This window comes from Triticum urartu, chromosome 6, assembly GCF_003073215.2.
Source record: "Triticum urartu cultivar G1812 chromosome 6, Tu2.1, whole genome shotgun sequence".
In the NCBI taxonomy this organism is placed as follows: domain Eukaryota; kingdom Viridiplantae; phylum Streptophyta; class Magnoliopsida; order Poales; family Poaceae; genus Triticum; species Triticum urartu.
The window spans coordinates 120277008-120296475 of record NC_053027.1 but is presented as its reverse complement, the minus strand read 5'-3'; the positions used below and the strand labels follow the sequence as shown (position 1 = coordinate 120296475).

The window sequence follows — 19468 nt, the reverse complement described above, 5'->3', positions numbered from 1 at the left end:
CAAAAGAATTAATGAAACATAGAGTTCCCTGATCTTGTGTGTCTCTTTTATTTGTATACTATTGTATACTGGCACGCCCGCACTTTATTTTATCACCGTTACGCATTAGGAAATTACCCCTATCCGGGGGACGTTTCTTTTTCGCGAAACAGCAGTACACATCATTACTATTACGACATTTTAGTGTTCTGTGTAGTGCCACTAAAATGTCACATCGGTGACATGGCTCTATTTGGGTGGCATTAATTGCACAAGAAGATTAGAAGAAGGATCACAATGAGGACGTTTCATCTGCATCATCTATAAGTTTGCAATTTGGTAAGCTACTTTGACATAAATTGAATCCTTATACTGATATTGTGTGTTATAGGTATGATAAAGTGGTTGCCTTTCACCAGCAACTCAAGATGTTGAGAGTCTTACTTGGACTCTCAACTGCTCATCAGACACTGTGATGGTCATTTTTTAATAGCTAACAGGCTTAAGACTATTCTTCCAGTTGGTGGCCACACATTGCCGATTTCAAAATTTTGTTTCATATGTTTACTTTAGATACATTTTAGCTTCTAGCATTTTGTTTCTTGCATATATATGTTGCCCACACATTTGGATATATAAAAATGTTTATGAATATGACGCAATGCAATTATGAGATGAATGTGGATTTGCATTATGAAAAAAATGCATTGAATGTGTATTTTGAATACCTCCGAAATGAAAAAAAAACCACCCTCAAACACGAAATACATGTTGTTCTTTTGAAGAAACCGCGTGTAATGTTATTAGATAGGAGGCGGTTCCAAATAAGAAGCCACTTCTAACGTTCCAAGCATTTGAGGCATTTCTCCCAATAACCCGCTTGCGGTGGTATATCATTGCATGCAGTTAGATCAACACCCCCAATTCTAGCCATGTTAATTAGCAACACCTGTTTAGAGCATCTCCAACAGGTGCACAAAAATTTCGCACCCTAAAATAGTTTTAGCGCGTCACTGTAGCACTTTTAGGGCGTCAGACCTAACATTGCTTTAGCAGATGCCAAAAAACGTGCGCCCAAAAGAACACGTAGTGTAAATTGTGAAGCGCGCACAATCCGGCGCCTCAAATTTGCAGCATGCGATAGCATTTTTCGGCGCGCGCCCAACCTTTTTTTTACGTGCACATTATTTTACAGCTTCTGCTGGAGCTGTCCGGCGTCCAAAAAATCCGAATTTAAGTGCACGGAGCAGTTTTTGGGCAGTTGTTGGAGATCCTCCTATAGGCAGAAAGGAAACTGCCTTAGCCCGATGTATCGAAACCACCTTCAATGCCCGTTTCACTAGTATAGTGTGCGTCTATTTTACTTATCATTTTTGAAATAAAATTGCTGTAGGAAATTTCCCTATTGTTTCGGTTAAAGGAAGCATAACTCACTTAATTAATATAATTTGGAAGGAAAAATTCAATGGAAGATACATTAACCAGTGGCTACCCGCGCACATAACACTTGTGTGTGAAATGAGTACTTGTGTAATAGATTATTGAAGAAATGATCCTGGAAGCACGCATCCCAACATTTTTGCATTCTGGCAAGCAACAATCTTCCTCCAAATATCTCCTCAGAGGAAGATGTTGTTGGGGATGCCCCTGGCAGTGAGCCCCTCGGACTCACCCGTGTGGTCGGAGGTGTTGGGGGTAGAGCCGCATGTACGGGAACTTGTCCAACAAGCAAATCGACTAACCCAAGGGGTCTGTCAATCAAATACAACCCAAACAACTCAAAACCAGAGACATGAAAAAGAAAGAGAACATGCGAATCACAAAGCAAAATCGGACGGCCAGAAAATCGAGTGACCAAAATTTAGAATTCAGGCAACTTACATGTAGCTAAACTGAATAACTTTAGTGTCTTGTTTTTATCACTTTTTCACTTCTCTTTTTCCTGTCTTTTCACTTATGGATTTTGATAATAAAAATCGCAGGAATTTTTCCTACTGTCCTGGTTAAACAAAGAACTCACTTTATTGATAAAATTGGAAGGGAAATATATATATGGAAGATACATGACCAGTGCCTAGCCAAGAACATATCACTTGGATGTCAAATGAGCCCTGGCGTACGATAGATTATTCAACCAATGACCCTGGAAGCATGCACCCCAACATTTTCGCATGCTAGCAAGCAGCGACCTTTCTCCAAATATCTCATCAAATGGAGATGCTGTTGGGGATGCCCCTGGCCGTGAGCCCGGTGGCATCGCCATTGTGGTCAGAGGTATTGGGGTAAAGCAGCATGTATGGGAACTTGACCGGGCCATTGCGGTTCTTGAGCTGGGGGTTCCCGTTCAAGGCTACCACCTCGCTCTCGATGCCCTCCAGCCTCGTGCCAAACCGCTTGAACGCCTCCAGAGCCTTGGCGTCCGATGTCCACTCCGGCGTGTCACGTTGCCCGAGGTAAATCTCGTCCGAGGAGTGCTTGGATAGGATCTCCAGCAGTGAAATGCCAATTATGGCCTGCACTTGGTTGGTGATAGTGTGGATGAACACCTTTTCCGGCTCGCGGGCCAGCATGGCGTATTCCTCGGTGCCCGGCTCCGGCATCGGACGACGGCTTGCTGACGGCTTGTTGGGGTGGTAACCTGCGTACGGGTACTGCCCGAAGTTTACAGCGGCGTGCAGCGCCGACCCTGTCCAGATGATGGTGGTGCATGCCTTGACCAGCTCTGCCACCGTCTTCATCTCCGGCCACCACGCCGCGTCCTTGAGGTCGCCGTGGCCGACGTCGCGAACTTCCTTCCACCATGCCTGCAGCTCCACGTCGCCCTGAAGCACGCTGTCGCTGGTGTAGTAGATGGCAAGATACTCCGTCACCCACCGCTCGATCACAGTCCAGATAGCCAGCCCGTCCACCGCGTAAGGGTAGTCCTCGAGCAACAGCCGCACCTTGTGCGGGCTTGATGGGTCAGGCACGGCCATGCCTCTGCATTTCATGATTGATTAGTACCATGTCACTAACTGACGAATGGTTCTTCACATACTTAACCTACCCTACAGAACAACTACTTACCTTTTGATTAGATCATCGGGGAGGGCCTGCTCGTTGAAGTTCCAGTCCTTGTAGGTAACGGAGGACATCTCCGTGGCGTACTTGCGCTGGAAGACGGTCAGCTCGATGACTCCGCCGGCGTTGATGAGCAACTCACGCGCCCGCGAGTTGATGTTCATCGTGTCACGGTAGTGCGGCTGTAGGAGCTTGTGCACCGGGTGAGTCACGCTTAGTTGCCGGTTCGTGGCGATGATGAAGGGCTCCATCACGGCGTGCGTGTTGAGCCAGTGGCTGACCAGCTGGTGATAGCCGTAGTCATTGGCACAGACGTACGCCTTGGCGAGCTGCCATATCCAGGCCTCGACGCCGGTGGACGCCGGAGTGTAGACGGTGCTCTTTGCGGTGGTGAGGCCGCCCTGGAGCAGAGGCGTGCTCAGCTCGATGGCCACTGGCGCCAGCGTGCCGTCGCCTCGCAGGAAGAACAGAGTCCTTGTGGCATAGAGGAAGGTGTCGTCGAGGTTATTGAGCCTGACGAGGTATGGCATCATGTTGTCGTGGTGGTCAAGGATGTAGAGCCTGTTGCTGGCCATTGCCTGCTGCGCGGTGAGGCCCTCGAGGCTATTCCCGATATGCGCCTCAGTGATGGTGCTGGTGTGGTCGCCGTACTGGCTTGGATCCAAAGTACTCTTGGGAGGAAACTCCTGCAATGCAATGGATTAATTTTTACCGTTAATTTAGAGTTTTGTTCATACTTCTCACTATTTTTTCTCTCCTAGTTTAGCCATAAATTTAACTAAGAAAATACAAGCTATATGCCACAAATGATATATCACTTGATGTTAGACTCACCGTGACACGTGTGATCATCATCGGGTTGACGCCGGCAAGAATCTCCCTTGCAAACTCCTCGTCGGTCATCCATGCTATCTCGTCCTCTGGGCGTAAGTGCACGATTAGTTAGCATGGCAAAGTCATACAAACATGGAGTAACCATTTATTCAAAGCACGTACTACCTTTGATGACTTGTGGCTTGGGGAGCTTGAGGAGGTAGTCGCCGCCCATGGGTATGAGGTCCTTGACGAGCTCGAGCGGGAAGCGCTTGCGCATCTCCTCCAGGGCGGGGATGTTGGGCAGCTTGATGCCGCCCTCGTAGAGCTTGAGGATGTCGGCGAAGGAGTCGAACTCGCCGGGGGAGAGGTCGACGTAGGTGCGTATGGCCGGTATGATCCCCTCCACCAGCGCCTTGAGCGAGTACCCGAGGAAGTCCGACTGCTTGAGATGCCCGAACAGCTCGTCCCGCGGCACATAGATGCTCTGCACCAGCGGCAGAAGCCGGCTCTCGCGATCAGGGTCTGCGCGCAATGGATTGTACTCATAAGTTCCAAGTAGAGACTGTGCTACTAATTGAGAAAGAGAAAGAGAAATAAAACGCACTGGTCTGTGAGAGCTTGCGGCCGGTGCGGCAGCGGCGAGGGTAGGGGAAGTCCTTGGAGCCCCCGAGGATCTGGCGGGAGTCGCCGAGGTCGTTGTAGACGTCGTAGCGGTAGACGCGGTCGTGCGCCTCGTAGGGTCCCTGCTGGTCGTCGCCCCTCAGGTTGCGGAGCTCGTCGTCGCGGTAAGGCTTCAGGGCCACCGGCATCTTGCTGGGCAGGTACGTCTGCATATAATAAGCGGACAGGCAAACCATTATATTGAAATGAAACAACCACATACGACGACAAGGCGATTGATCCAAGAACTCACGTTGTTGGCGAAGAAGACGCGGTTGTAGCGGTACATGTCTTGCGGGTAGACCCACGAGTTGGCGACGAAGACGACGGCGCCGTGGCCGGGCACGTCGTCGAGGGTGATGGTCTTGAGGAAGAACTCGGAGGCGTGGTTGTTCTTGACGATGATGGCGCCCGGCACGCCCAGCTTGTCCACCGCCCAGTCGAACGTGACGCTGAACTTGGAGTCGCCCACCGTGATCAACGGCAGGCTCGTGATCCACTGCTCCAGGCTCGCCTCCGCGCCCACCTTCCCGCGGTTGCCATTGTCTGCGCACGCAGACGAGTAAGAACTAAGAAGTGCGTGCTGTCACGCTTATACTATGTGAATTGCATGTTTGCTCGTGCTCACTGGAGTCGACGACGGTGGAGCTGATCAGCTGGCAGGTGACACCACGGCCGAGGAACTCGGTGACGCTGTCGATGATGGTGGCGCCCAAGTCGTTGAAGTCGAGCGCGTTCTTGCGCGTCAGGACTACCGACCCCTTGAGACGGGCCCCGATCAGCCCGCCGATGATATCGCTAAACATCTTCCTGTATGTATTGCTTCCAATTAAGAGCAGTGGTGTAGTGCTACTGTGGCTAGCTGGCTGTGGATGGTGTGTGAGCTCTACAATGGCAGCCCGGCTATTTATAGATGAACGAAGGGGCAGGGGTGCGTTGGCTACTGTATGACATTATTGGACTTTGGGGCCTAGTACTTGTTTGATAAATCGATCGGTTCCATTATTAGCTAAGGGATTAAGATCAGATATTGTATTCACTGGAGTAGATACGTGAGGATAGCGTGAGCAGATTTAATTATAGTTAGAGCACCGATCAACTAAACATCTCAATCGCGTGTACCTTATGCGGCAGACATGTGTACTAGATTTTTGCTCGAAACGGTGCTATCACTACTGCAATCGCCAAGTCCGCCCAGTGCCAGAAACGCTCGCCAAAGGGCCTAAAACCCTCGGCAAAGACCGTTTTTACAGTACCCAATACTGCTGACAGGGGAGGGAGCAGTATATTAAAATCTGACCATTGAATTTCTGAGGATAGGATAGACATTCTCTGTTTAAAAATTAAGGGAGCCATGGTCTCGTCTGCCCAGCCCAACCGGGCGGCTGTAGCGGATGAGCAGCGTTCGTTGGAACTTGGAAGCCATCGGATGTCAAGAATTCCTGGACGTGGGTTCGGAGGTCCTGCAGCTTCATCAGACCAGCCGTCCTCGCCTGGAGAGGCGGCGGTGGTCAAGCCGGGTTGAGGCTGCACACGCTGCCGGAGGGGAGGTTGCCGGAGTAGACGGGTGCACAGCTCCGGCGGGACGCTGGCAGGGACCTCCGTGGAGACGAAGACGAGGCAAGAGCAGTCACGGGTGAGCGCCGACCGGTCCTGAAACACGTCAGGTCCCTGGGGAGTAGTGGCGTCCTGGGTGGCGAGTCCTCCTCGAGCTCCTCGTGGCGGGAGGAAGAGGAGGAGGGAGGGAAGGAGAGACTGGAGAGTACAACGCAACATAGATGGCGAGGAAGAGAGGCCTAGCTCTGCAGCCTCTTGATCCGCCATAGATGGCCTTCGCCTGGCGGACCGGAATAAACATTTTCTACCCAAAATACCCTTATGACATGTATACTGGAGGACAAGAGCCAAGCAGTGCAAGCTATACTGCTCGTGATTTCGCTGGCAAATTTGAGCAGTACCCGTCAGTTGCCATCATTAGATTTCACGATTGGACGGTTCATATTTGTCAGGGGGTACCATAAAAGAAAGATTTGCCGAGAATTGCACTCGATAAATGTCATCCGGCGTACATGTCTTAGGTAAACAGGAATTTTCCAAGAGCCATCCATCGACACTTGGCAAATAGTTTGCTGAGTGCCAAATAGTTCCTCTTGGCAAAATAAAGTGACTTTACGGCCGCTGGTTCCGTCGGCTTTTTGCCGAGAGCCACTACCGGCATAACTGCCACAAGAAGCTTCCAGCGCATGTCACTTTGCTGAGAGAGGCTCTTGGTAAATATTCGTTCCTAGTTTTTTCTACCACATTTCCGTCGGATCGCTACAGCAAATATAGATATGCAATACACAAACTTGCATTTGAAGTCACAAAGTTTAACAACAAACTCACATAAGCATTATATAAAAACATAAATAGTTCACACAAGCTTCATTTGAAATCACAAAGTAGCTCTTTAGTACAAATGCCTACTTACTAAACAACAAAGCGGTTAATACATGTCTACATGCAACCACATGATACAAGCAACACCACAATTATGACGAACTGAAAGATAATTATGAAGTTTTTCAATCCACTGAACCCAATAAGTCGTTTCTGGCTTGCACCATTGCCTAATTCAGTTTTTCTCTTTTGGTTAAGCACATACTGATTGTGATGATACTTTGCCTTCTCTCTGCTGTTGAACGAGTTGTGAGAGCTGCCTTCGTAACGAAGCACTTATTCATTGCATTCAAACCATAGATCGTAGACTCCTAAACACCTACCTCTGTAAACCGCATACCACTTCATCTAGAAAGAAAGAGAAAACGAGGCAGAGAAGGAATGCAAGGTTAAAATCATAGGACGAACTTGCATAGATCGACCGTCATCGACAAAAGTCAATTTTGTTCCTCCAAAAACAACTCTCATCGACACTCTCTCACGTATATATGGTGGACACTCTCTCTGGTGGCGGTATATATGGTGGACACTCTCTCACAGGTATTTCGACTTTTGGTGATGGTCAAGCTGGGCGAGTCCATCGTGCGTGACAAATGTATATCAGAGGACGAACTCGCCCAGATTGACCGCCATCGGCAAAGGTTGATTTTCTTCCTCCAAAAACAACTCTTGTAAACTGTCGGTGATGGTCGCCCTTCCTCCGCTCCTCCTGCTTTACAAAGATCACAGAGGAGGAGAAGAGGAAGCGCGACCCCCCTATGGGAATAGTCGGTAGCATTCCTCTGAAAACATCTCTTATCTATCACATATGATTGACACTCGCTCAATATAAAAATGAATACATACAAACTACTACCAAAATCAATACATAAAAACTAGTACAAAAACTACTACATGAACGAAGGGGCAGGGGTGCGAGCTGAGCGTTGGCTACCGTATGACATTATTGGACTTTGGGGTCTAGTACTTGTTTGATAAATAGGTTTCATTATTAGCTAAGGGATTAGGATCAGATATTGTATTCACTGGAGTAGATACGTGAGGATAGCGTGGGCAGATTTAATTATAGTTAGAGCACCGATCAACAAAAGATCTCAATCGCGTGTACCTTAGGCGGCAGAGATGTGTACTACAGTAATTTTTGTTCGTATAAAACGGTGCTATAAAAGGGATCGAAGCCGGGCACCTGGTATATATGTGCACCACACGCTCCTGGTATGTGCATAAAATCCGGACAATGGTAAAGTGGTTATCTGCAGAGATGCATGTGGAACGGCCTTCCATACTATGTCTATTTTACTTGTGCATTGACGAGCTTTGAAATGTAGCCAAAGATTTGAATTGCACGTGATTTGAACGCCATGACACCGCTATTGCCCCTAAACTAAATCGCAGGATATATCGCTAATTTCATGGGATAGATATAGCGCCACTAACGCAGAAAGTGTTACTCTAGTCCCGAGCTCAACTGCATCCATATGAACAGTAAATTCCAAAAAAAAATCTGGACGTTTTTGATGGATGAACATCAACAAGTTTAGTAATATCCTGCAAAATTTCACCACGAAAGCACATTGGTAGAGACATGTGCAAAAAAAGTGCTCCAAAATGTGTCTTTTTGAGTCCAACTTTTTTTGTACAGGTCTCCATGGATGTCTTTCAAAATTTCACCACGAAAAAGCATCGGTAGAGGCATGATGTCAGCAAATTTGTTGACATTCATCCACGAAAAAATTTAGATTTGTTTGAATCTTTTACTATTTTTGAAATTTACTGTTCATGCATGTGTTTTTGAGCTCTGGTGCAAATAACCCATTTCCCCACTATCACGCCATTTTAGGCCTGCCGGAATAGGTCCAACGGCCACGAATGTAATCACTGAGTTTAGCTTATAAATGTGAAAATGCAAACTTTCAGAATGAATACGTTTCAAACCAGACACAAGGAAGAAATGAAGTTTAGCAAGTGCTTAGCTTCTTTACGTATTTATCTCGGTGATAATGTCAACGGTGCTGAATTAACATAGTTATGCACATGAGTAATTTATATGTTCTTGAATCTTTCTCCAACATACTATGTTTACTTTAAGAGATTAGGATGGCTCAAAGGAGTTGACTCGACATAAAAATAAAATATAGGTCATTCGCAAAGGGAAGTCGGGATTGTCATGCGCTTACTGGGTTTTGGATGCATAAGAGTTTAATGGAGGAAAAATTTACTTTACATTTCTTTTTATGATGGCATCCATTTGCGTTATTATTATGGTCTTACTCCCCATCACAAGTTTATGTAAAGATTTAATTCCCTTCCAATAAAAACTTACACTCAATTAAATGGTAACTTTGATACCTGCACCGAGGACAATTTAATTGGAAGACATTTCTTGACCAATAGGTTGGTATAGTAGACACTCATGGATGTTACTAGATTCAATGGGGTTTTGATGCACAAGAAGAATTCATGCTTAGCACGTGGTATTGGGCTAGCAAAGGCTCAAATAAACCATGCTTGTTGGAGGATCCATGAAAAATAAATATAGAGGTACATAACAATGCATTCATTAGGTTGTCTTCCATGTCTAGCCAAACCAATTGGTTCATGTTCTAAGATATACATTGAGAATTCACAATCATAAAAGATGTCCAAGTGATATATTTGCATGTGATATCTCTCTTCCTTACACTAAGTTTCATGAATTGCTTCAAGTGACCAATGCTTGTTTGTTAATTCTCAATAACTTTTATTCATTTTATCCCCACATGTAAATTCATAATCTCCCATGAGATAATTCTATAAGAGTGAAATGCAGGGTTAGAATATATTATTACGAAAAACAAAAAGAAGTGTCATGCCATCTCTTTAATTATTTTATAACCTCACACCAACAGATACATTGATAATTTCTCTAAAGGAGCAAATAGAACATCTCACAACCACTATACAGAACTATAAATTCTCTAAATCACGGTATGACCAAGGTTAAAAAAGAATGATGTAAAAGATACAACAACACCTCCCCCAAGCTTGCAACAAGCCTAGGAGGATGCCTCTACCCATTAACTCATGTTGGGTCCTTTTGTGGTGATGGAGGCGGAGACTCGGGAGCAGGATCATCTTCGAGCTTCCATGCCATGGGACATCCATCCACAAAAGATGAAGTAGTCTCCAGAGCTCTGTAAGTTGACGATAAAGTTATCATATTGGACATAGATGTGTACTCACAGTTTTGATTCTACATGTCATAGAGCTTCAGTTGGAGGTTTTTTGCCTTATGGCAGAGGCGGTGGATCTCCTTCCATAGACCAACAATTTCTTCATCATGAGTTCGAGTCATCTCCGAGATCATAGAATTATTTGCATCCACCCCATGCTCCACCATCTTTTTTCATCCAAAAATCTCTAGTTCAACATTTCCAGGCTTGGTCTTCTCTTTCTCCTCCTTCTTCGGTGCCTCCTAGATTTGAAGCACAACACCCTAAATTGTAAGGTTTTAGGGTGTGTCATCACACCAGGGAGATAAGGGTTGATGACCTTCTAGAAGAATTGATCCTTTGACGAGCTCAACGAAAACATGTTGATCCAAATCCTAGTAATTCCTGGCATAAACAACTTGAAATGAAAGGAGATGAAAAAGTGTGATATATAGATCAAGAGAATTTAGGGATATTAATAATAAAAAAAATTGCACGCGGAAGGAGTCATTGGGCGAAAGAAGGAGTCGAGATGGTGTCCAAGGCCACCATATGGCTAGAGGTACCCGCATGGGGCCCATAAGCACCCTCTTGTATGGCTCTTTTGCCCGGTATTTTTTATTTTCTTCAAAACTGCCAAAAATGATTTTTTTTCTAGATTTTTTGGAGATGATTTTCATACCTTTCTACGTACCTATTCCTTTCTAGGATCCTCGGTCCTTATATAATTTTTTCTGATGAATTCCTATGGAGTAATTTCCTGTATAATAATGGGGTCCACCTCAAGAGGGTTACTAACAATATAGTGCTTAAGTCTCTGACCATTCAGCTGCCCTTTCAAAAACCACTCAGAAATCATACGACTTATGTTTCTTGCCCGCCGTGTTAATAAGCTTAAAACTCAACCCGCCCTTTCAAAGTGACGCGCCATGCATGAGCTAGAAATAGCAGTTCTATATTGCCTCGTTTTTATTGACTCAACATGTTAGTTTTGACGTAAGTCAAACTTCATAAAGTTTGACCAATTATATACTATAAAACAGTCTAAACTTTCACAATAACAAATATATAAGGTGAAATATATTCAATTATGATTGTCATGGTATTGATTTAATATTATGAATGTTAATAATATGTTGTATAAACCTGGAAAATGTTTGCAAAATTTGACTTAAAACAAAGATAATATGCGAAATAAATAAAAATAAAGGTGTACATACATACACTCAGTACTAACTGACATTTGATCTGCTAGGAACCACACGGTATGTCTATCTACCGACAATTCTAGACTACTAGAAAATTCCGAGGAGCAAACTGAGCTTTTCTTACATGGCTAGGTTCATCCGAGTTCAATCCTTACACTTGCCATTCGCGGTCGCATTTTCCTAGATTTATTTTAGATTTACCGGTGCTACTTGTTCAACGGTATAATATGCTCATCAACTGTGAGATGTCTTGGAAATATGAGCAAATTACTACGAGATTTAATCCGAATAAACAGAAAATAAATCATGACATCAATTGCAGAGATTAAACTAATCATGTGAACTAGCATAGTAAATGAATAGATCACATCTAGGACACATAGTAGAAACATGAATTCTAGTACGATCTCGAACAAGAAGGATAGAATCACATACGGTGCAGCGGGAACAGCACCGTCGGCATTGACATACGAAGCGGCGGCGGCTAGGGTAAACGTCCGTCTGACTCAAAAATATAGGCAACGTGCATAGCTCTGTCCTCGGCTTGGCTCAAACCCGCAACCCGCGGCGCGCCGTGACGAGGCGTGGCGTGGCAAGGCGAGCTAGGAGGAGCACGCATGTAGGTCTCCTCTTCTCATGCTCATACAACTGGTAGAAGAGCTCACTTTATAAAGAGGTGCAAGTCTCTCTCAACTTCCGTGGTGGAACTAAACTTTAGTCTCACTCACTCCACTCACATGTGTGTATGATCGGGCCAAGAGAATTTCAAAATTTTAGTTGGCCTTTGGGTCAAAGGCCTACTAGCAAAATTCCAAAAATCCCCCACAAAGTCTCATTGGCACATCTCCACATTTAGTTCCAAAACATTGTTTATATACCGGTGTTTAGTGAAGACTGAAGTTGAACTTCCACTTAGAGTTTTATGCTATACTAGATCACAACTTGAATAGTGGACTATTTCTTGAACTACAAGTTTTCTGCGAAACTAATTTCACACAAATTCTTGACCGATACTGGGCTGCCGCAAGGCTTCCCCGCGGGTGGAGCGTATACGTCATACTCCAGGGCCTTTCATGAATTTATTAGAGAACACCCAATTCTCACAGACTGCGACGTTAACAGTCAAATTCATATAGGTGTATTCCTCAGGGGATGCTCTGCAGGACAACATCTCTGCTTACCTGAATAAGCCATTTGGAACACATTAAGATAAGTATCAACCTGCCATGCAGATCAGGAGAGTATTGCATCTTCATGGAGTGGGATAATTAATATAGGGATACTCTCCTCCCAGCTGACCAACAGCTTGTCTCCCACTTCTACTTCACGGGATCTCCGATCACATAGAGTGGGTTACCACTATGGACAACTCATGCGGTGGGTCTCAAACCCATCTCCATCGATGCATTATCTATCACATTACGTGATAAACCCTTTGTGAAGGGATCTGCCAAGTTTTTCGATGTTTGAGTATAATCCAACATAATAACTCCGGAGTTCCTCAGTTTTCTGACAGATTTTAGTCTCCTCTTCACATGCCTTGAGGACTTCGTATTGTCCTTAGAATTGTTTATCTTGACTATCACAGTTTGATTATCACAGTTCATCAGGATAGGAGGTATTGGTTTTTCAACCATAGGTAAGTCCATCAAGAGCTCACGAAGCCACTCTGCTTCAACAGTGGCAGTGTCTAATGTTGTGAGTTCTGCTTCCATAGTTGACCTCGTTAAGATGGTCTGCTTACAAGACTTCTAGGAAACAGTGCCATCACCAAGTGTAAAAACATAACCACTTGTGGCTTTGATCTCATCAGCATCAGATATCCAGTTTGAGTCACTATAACCCACCAGTACCCTTGGATACCCGGTGTAGTGAATCTCATAGCTCGCAGTGCCTTTCAAGTAGAGCATAACTCTCTCAAGTGCATGCCAATGATCATCTCCCGGTTTTGACACAAACCGACTCAGCTTGCTCACAGCAAAAGAGATGTCAGGTCTCGTGGCACTCGCCAAATACATAAGCGAGCCAATAATTTGAGAATACCTCAGTTGATCTCTAGCCATCCGTCGATTCTTTCGAAACAACACACTAGCATCATATGGAGTTGGAGAAGGCATGCATTCGCTATACCCAAAACGACTCAAGATCTTTTCTACATAGTGAGACTGAAGCAGTGTGATCCCACCAATCTCATCTCTCAACAGCTTGATGTTTAAGATAACATCAGCTACTCCTAGATCGTTCATCTCAAAGCAACGAGATAAGAAATCCTTAACCTCCTTGATTAAATCAAGTTTGGTTCCAAAGATCAGTATGTTGTCGACATACAAATAAAGAATAACTCCTTCACCCCCACCATAATGATAGTACACACACTTGTCACCATCGTTTACTACAAAGATGGCAGCAGTTAATGTTTTTTTGAACTTATCATGCCACTCCTTAGGAGCTTGTTTAAGGCCATATAAAGACTTTAATAACTTGCACACCTTTCCTTCCTGACCAGCTACTGCAAAACCATCTGGCTGATCCATGTAAATTTCCTTCTTCAACTCTCCATTTAGAAAAGCCGTTTTAACATCCATTTGATGAACGAGAAGATCATGTGAGGCAGCCAGTGATAGTAGCACCCGAATTGTGGTCAGTCTAGCCACGGGTGAGTAAGTATCAAAGAAGTCTTCACCTTCTTTCTAGGTATAACCCTTAGCCACAAGACGTGCCTTGTACTTTTCAATCGTACCATCAGTTCTAAGATTCTTCTTGAACACCCACTTACATCCTACAGGTTTGCACCCATAAGGACGGTCAGTGATCTCCTAGGTTCCGTTAGCTAAGATGGAATCCATCTCGCTACGAACAGCTTCCTTCTAGTAGTTAGCATCAGGAGATGCATAGGCTTCTGAAATAGTCCTGGGTGTGTCATCCACAAGGTACACAATGAAATCATCACCAAAAGACTTTGCAGTCCTCTGTCTCTTACTCCTCACAGGAGTTCCATTGTCACCCTCAACAGGATTCTCAACGTGTTCCTTCACAATGGTGGGTTTAGGAATTGCAGCGAATTCCTCACTAAATGGAGTAGGTATCTCCTGATTTGATGAACTCGACATATCCTTCATAGGAAATATGTCCTCAAAAAAAAGTTGCATCGTTTGACTCCATAATCATACCAACATGCATTTCGGATACCTCAGATTTTATTATCAGAAATCTATAGCCAATGCTATGAAAAGCATAGCCCATAAGAACACAATCCACGGTTTTTGGTCCAAGCTTGCGCTTCTTGGGAATTGGTATATTGACTTTCCCCATACAACCCCAAGTACGTAGGTAAGAGAGTTTCAATCTTTTCCTCTCCCATTCCTCAAATGGAGTCATGGTTTTATGCTTTGTGGGAACTCGGTTTAGGACATGACACACAGTCATTAGTGCCTCCCCCCACCATTCCTTGGAGAGACACGACGTGTCTAACATGGTGTTAATCATATCAGTTAGAGTTCAGTTCTTTCTTTCGGCTACCCCATTTGACTGAGGTGAGTAGGGACGCGTCCTCTCATGGATTATACCGTGTTCCGCACAAAATAGATCAAATTCATTGGAAAAATACACTCCACCATGATCGGACCTAAGCCGTTTAATTTTTCGATCAAGTTGGTTCTCTGGCTCAGTTTATAGTTTTTGAAGAAAGTTAAAGCCTCATCTTTTGATTTCGGAAGATACACATAACAATATCTAGTGGAGTCATCAATCAAGGTCATGAAGTATCTCTTTCCACCTTTTGTCAACACACCATTCATCTCACAAAGATCAGAATGTATAAGCTCTAGTGGTGCCAAGTCTCTTGCATCTGCAGTCTTATGTGACTTGCGAGGTTGCTTAGCTTGCACACATACTTGGCACTTGAAGCCTTTGATAATAGAGATTTTCGGAATTAAATTCATATTGGCTAGCCGCGTCATGCAACCAAAGTTAATGTGACAAAGTCGTGAATGCCAAATATCAGACTCATTATTGTGGCAAACATTATTAATAACTTTAGTGCAAATATTTGACAAAGATAGGCGGAACAAGCCTCTGCTCTCATAGCCTTTTCCAAGAAATTGTCCATACTTAGAAATTACAACTTTATTGGATTCAAAAACCAACTTAAAACCATCTCGACATAAATGGGAACCGCTAACGAGATTTTTATTGATGGATGACACATGATGAACGTTCTTCAGACGCACGGTCTTCCCTGAAGTAAACTTCAGATCGACCGTACCAACACCTCGAACAATGGCATGTGACCCATTCCCCATCAGCACGGGAGAAGTCCCTGTGACCTGGTAAGAACAAAACATGGAGGCGTCAGCACAAACATGTACATTGGCACCGGTGTCAATTAACCAATCAGGAGATTGAAATACTGAAAGGATGGTAGGAAGAATACCGTACCTAGATTCCTTCATATCAGTATCACCGATGATAACATTAGAGGACTTGCCGCTCTTCTCATGTCCGTGCTCCTCAAAGCGGTTAGGACAATTCGGAGCCCAGTGATTAGGATCACCGCAGACATGGCAAAGTCCCTTCCCCTTCTTATGAGAATTCTTCTTGAAGTTGGTAGAATGTGATGGCTTGTTCTTTGTATCAAACTTGCCTTTGCCCTGAGTTTTGTTCTTGTTATTTTTGAACTTGTTGGGCTGGAAGTTCTTCTTTTGTACCATGTGGGCACTAGAAGCTCCCTCGGCAACTCGAGCACGTGTGTCTTTTCCTCTCGCCTTCTCTTCAACATCAAAGTACCAATGAGATCCGCAACGAAAAACTCATGTCTCTTCTGTTTCAGTGAAGTAGCAAAATTGTTCCACGAAGGTGGAAGCTTGGCAATGATGCCTCCGGCAACAAATTTTTCCGGTAACACACACTTGAAGTACTCAAATTATTTTGTGAGCGACTGTATCTCATGAGCTTGCTGTACAACAGAGCGCTCATCAGTCATCTTGTAGTCATAGAATTGCTCCATGACGTACAACTCGCTGCCGGCGTCCGAGGTACCAAACTTGGCCTCGAGCGCAGCCCACATATCCTTGCCGTTGTCAAACGACATATACGAATCCATAATGGAATCATCAAGAACACTCAGAAGAGTGTCTTTAAAGAGAGTATCGATCTTCTCAAAAGCTTCCAGCTGTGCTGAATTAAGATCGCCCTCAGGTTTGCCCTTAGTGGCGTCATAATAGCCCATGGTCTGTAACCAGTAGACTGCTCTCATGCGTCACCTCTTATATTGCACCTCCTTAAAGGCAGGTGGCTTCAGATGCGCAGCAAAACCACTCGGAGTAAATTGCCTATAATCAGGTTTTTGGATTGTTGGAAATATGAGCAAATTACTACAAGATTTAATCCAAATAAATAGATAATAAATCATGACAGCAATTGCAAAGATTAAACTAATCATGCAAACTAGCATAGTAGATGAACATATCACATCTAGGGCACATACAAGAAACATGAATTCTACCACGATCTTGAACAAGAAGGATAGAATCACATACGGTGCAGCGGGAACAGCACCGCCGGCGTTGACGCGTCGTCGCACATGTCGTCGAGGATGAGTTTTCCGAGGTCGGGGAAGAAGTCGTCGTTCGCGAAGTCGTCGCTGCCAGCAGTCACGCGAGTGCGCTTCCCAAAAACCTGATCGCCCCTCTCCTGTACAAGATCACGAGAGGCGGGGTTCTGAAGGCCTGCTGTCTCTTCTCCCGGTGCACGCCGAAAGGAGGGATGGAGAAGATTTGCTTGGCGGCGCAATGACCTGGAACGGTGGTGTGAAACCATACGAAGCGGCGACGGCTAGGGTAGACGTCTGCCTGACTATATAGTGCGCGGGTAGGTCGTGGGAGTAAACCCCACATCCGAGTCGTCACGACCTAAAAGAATCGAAAACGGTTCGGTAATTAACGCGTCCGTTAATTATTAATTAATGACTAATTAATTTTTTCCGAGCAGCAAAAATATAGACAACGTGCATAGCTCTGTCCTCGGCTCGGCTCAATCCTGCAACCCGCGGCGCGGCGTGACGAGGCATGGCGAGGCGAGCGTGGAGGAGGACCGCGCGTGTAGGTCTCATCTTCTCATGCTCATACAAGTGGTAGAAGAGCTCACCTTATAAAGTGGTGCAAGTCTCTCTCAACTTCCATGGTGAGTCTAAACTCTAGTCTCACTCACTCCACTCACATGTGTGCATAAATGGGCCAAGAGAATTTTAGAATTTTAGTTGGGCTTTGGGCCAAAGGCCTACTAGCAAAATTCCAACAAGATGTTTGTGATGACTTCACTGTCGGCTCAGCCTCTCGAAGATGCTAATATGTATATGGTGTATGCGTGAGTTCATAGATGTGAGTATACGTGCATTTATGTAAGCGCCTGCGTTTATACTATGTTTCCAAAAGAATTGTAGAAAAATGTGTGGCAACGTTGCTGATGGGTCAACAACAATTAACCAAATCTCTTCATGCAGTTTATGAAAAAAAAATTGAACAAGAGAGAGGTCCCAAACCCCCAAAGCTTCATTAATGATAAATCGCTGGAATACATCAACTTACAAAAGATCCATAAACCTAAAATGCAGATTGGTCACTAACTTTTACAAGGAGAATCCCAACATCTAGATGAAAAGGACAATCAAGTCCTCCTCGTATTCCACACGGACGCAACCTCGTCATTGCCAGGGATGGCACCACTTGGGATGGTGAAGCTTCCGCGACACCTCGTTGCAAACTCCATAAGACTAGCCACAATGGATAGTAACATACACTAGTCACATACACATATCCCTAGACTATATTACTACCTTCATAGTGGATAGTAACTTAAGTGTGGTAACATGCAAAGATTCATTTATTAGGTTATAGACTCATATTACATTGGGATATGTGATGTTACAGTAACTAGCTAAGTTACTATAACTATCCCTCTCTTCATTAATTCATTGCCACATAAGCAAATTTGTTGAGTTGGACTTGATGTTACTGCTGAGGTTACTCCCACTGTGGCTAGTCTAAAAAGGATGCACCGCCTTTCTTTTGGTTCCTTAGCCGGGAGAAAGAACAAAGGCCAACCTGCACCCATAGGATTCAGCGACATGATGGAGCCTGTCGGTAGCCAACCACCATGGCTAGAGCCCTTGCGACTCCTGCAGGGCCACTGATAACATGCACATCTAGAATGCACAAGTCCGGCCTCACTCGACCGGCCTCGCTGGTGGAGGAGGAAAGGAAAAGGGGCTCCTCTCGGTTGACTCTCAAGGGGCTCTCACAGGGAGAACAAGGTTAATCGTTCACCTTTGTGTCAGTTTTTTTGTGGAAAGGACCAAAATCTATTATAAAACACTCCAAACACAATAAAAATTACACTGAGTTTCCTGATCCAACGAACGACTGTTGGCGTATATGGAAAAAGTCTTCGTACACGTGACCCTAAGGGTCAGCGCCTTGGGCCCATAGCCGTCATCGGTGAGCCCTCGAATCAATCTAATGAACCTATTACCAAATCTCATCTTCACGGATTTGTGAAGAGGGTAGTTTGTGAAGATACAAACATGGCATCATCCTGGAAACATAATATACATCAATCATTTTGATTGGTGCTACATCATTTGGCTGCTATATATTCCTCAGCCCCTCATGATTTTGATAATTGGTAGTACATGATTGTGATAATTGGTAGTACATGTGTGCCTTGTCAGCACACCGTGGACTGTGACTGTATCAGTAAGTGACACAAAGTTTATGCTATAGCCCACGCGGATGGCATGGTTTGGAGACAGGGGGCGCTGTCCATGCATGTTTGTGCAGTTGCGCCGCTCGCGTACTTCATTAACGATGCTTTTTTTTTATCTTTCATTAACGATGCTGGTGGTCGAGTAGAGTATGGTTATTCGTCTCCCCACCAACCGCCGCGGCGAGGTGCCGTCGCTCGCTAGTGTTACATGCACCCGCGCGTCACATCGGAAATAAATATTTACTCCTACGGAGTACTCGACTGGATCGTGACTCGTGAGCCTACGTTGTGCGTTCGATTTGTGTCTCTATCACCGTATATGGGAACGAAATCGTGCACGAATATAACCTAACT

The 19468-nt window shown here is 44.8% G+C and overlaps 1 protein-coding gene across 1 annotated transcript; it reads right to left on the bottom strand.

Moving 5' to 3' along the window:
• Positions 1 to 1982: 1982 nt before the first annotated feature.
• On the bottom strand, positions 1983 to 5407 carry LOC125516594 (linoleate 9S-lipoxygenase 2-like). The gene is made up of 7 exons (XM_048681976.1): positions 5144 to 5407; positions 4769 to 5061; positions 4460 to 4682; positions 4039 to 4377; positions 3874 to 3959; positions 3046 to 3725; positions 1983 to 2958 (listed from the first exon to the last, which is right to left on the bottom strand). Exons 1-7 carry the CDS (start codon positions 5319 to 5321, stop codon positions 2187 to 2189), a joined length of 2571 nt encoding a protein of 856 aa, XP_048537933.1. The 5' UTR covers positions 5322 to 5407; the 3' UTR covers positions 1983 to 2186.
• Positions 5408 to 19468: the final 14061 nt, after the last annotated feature.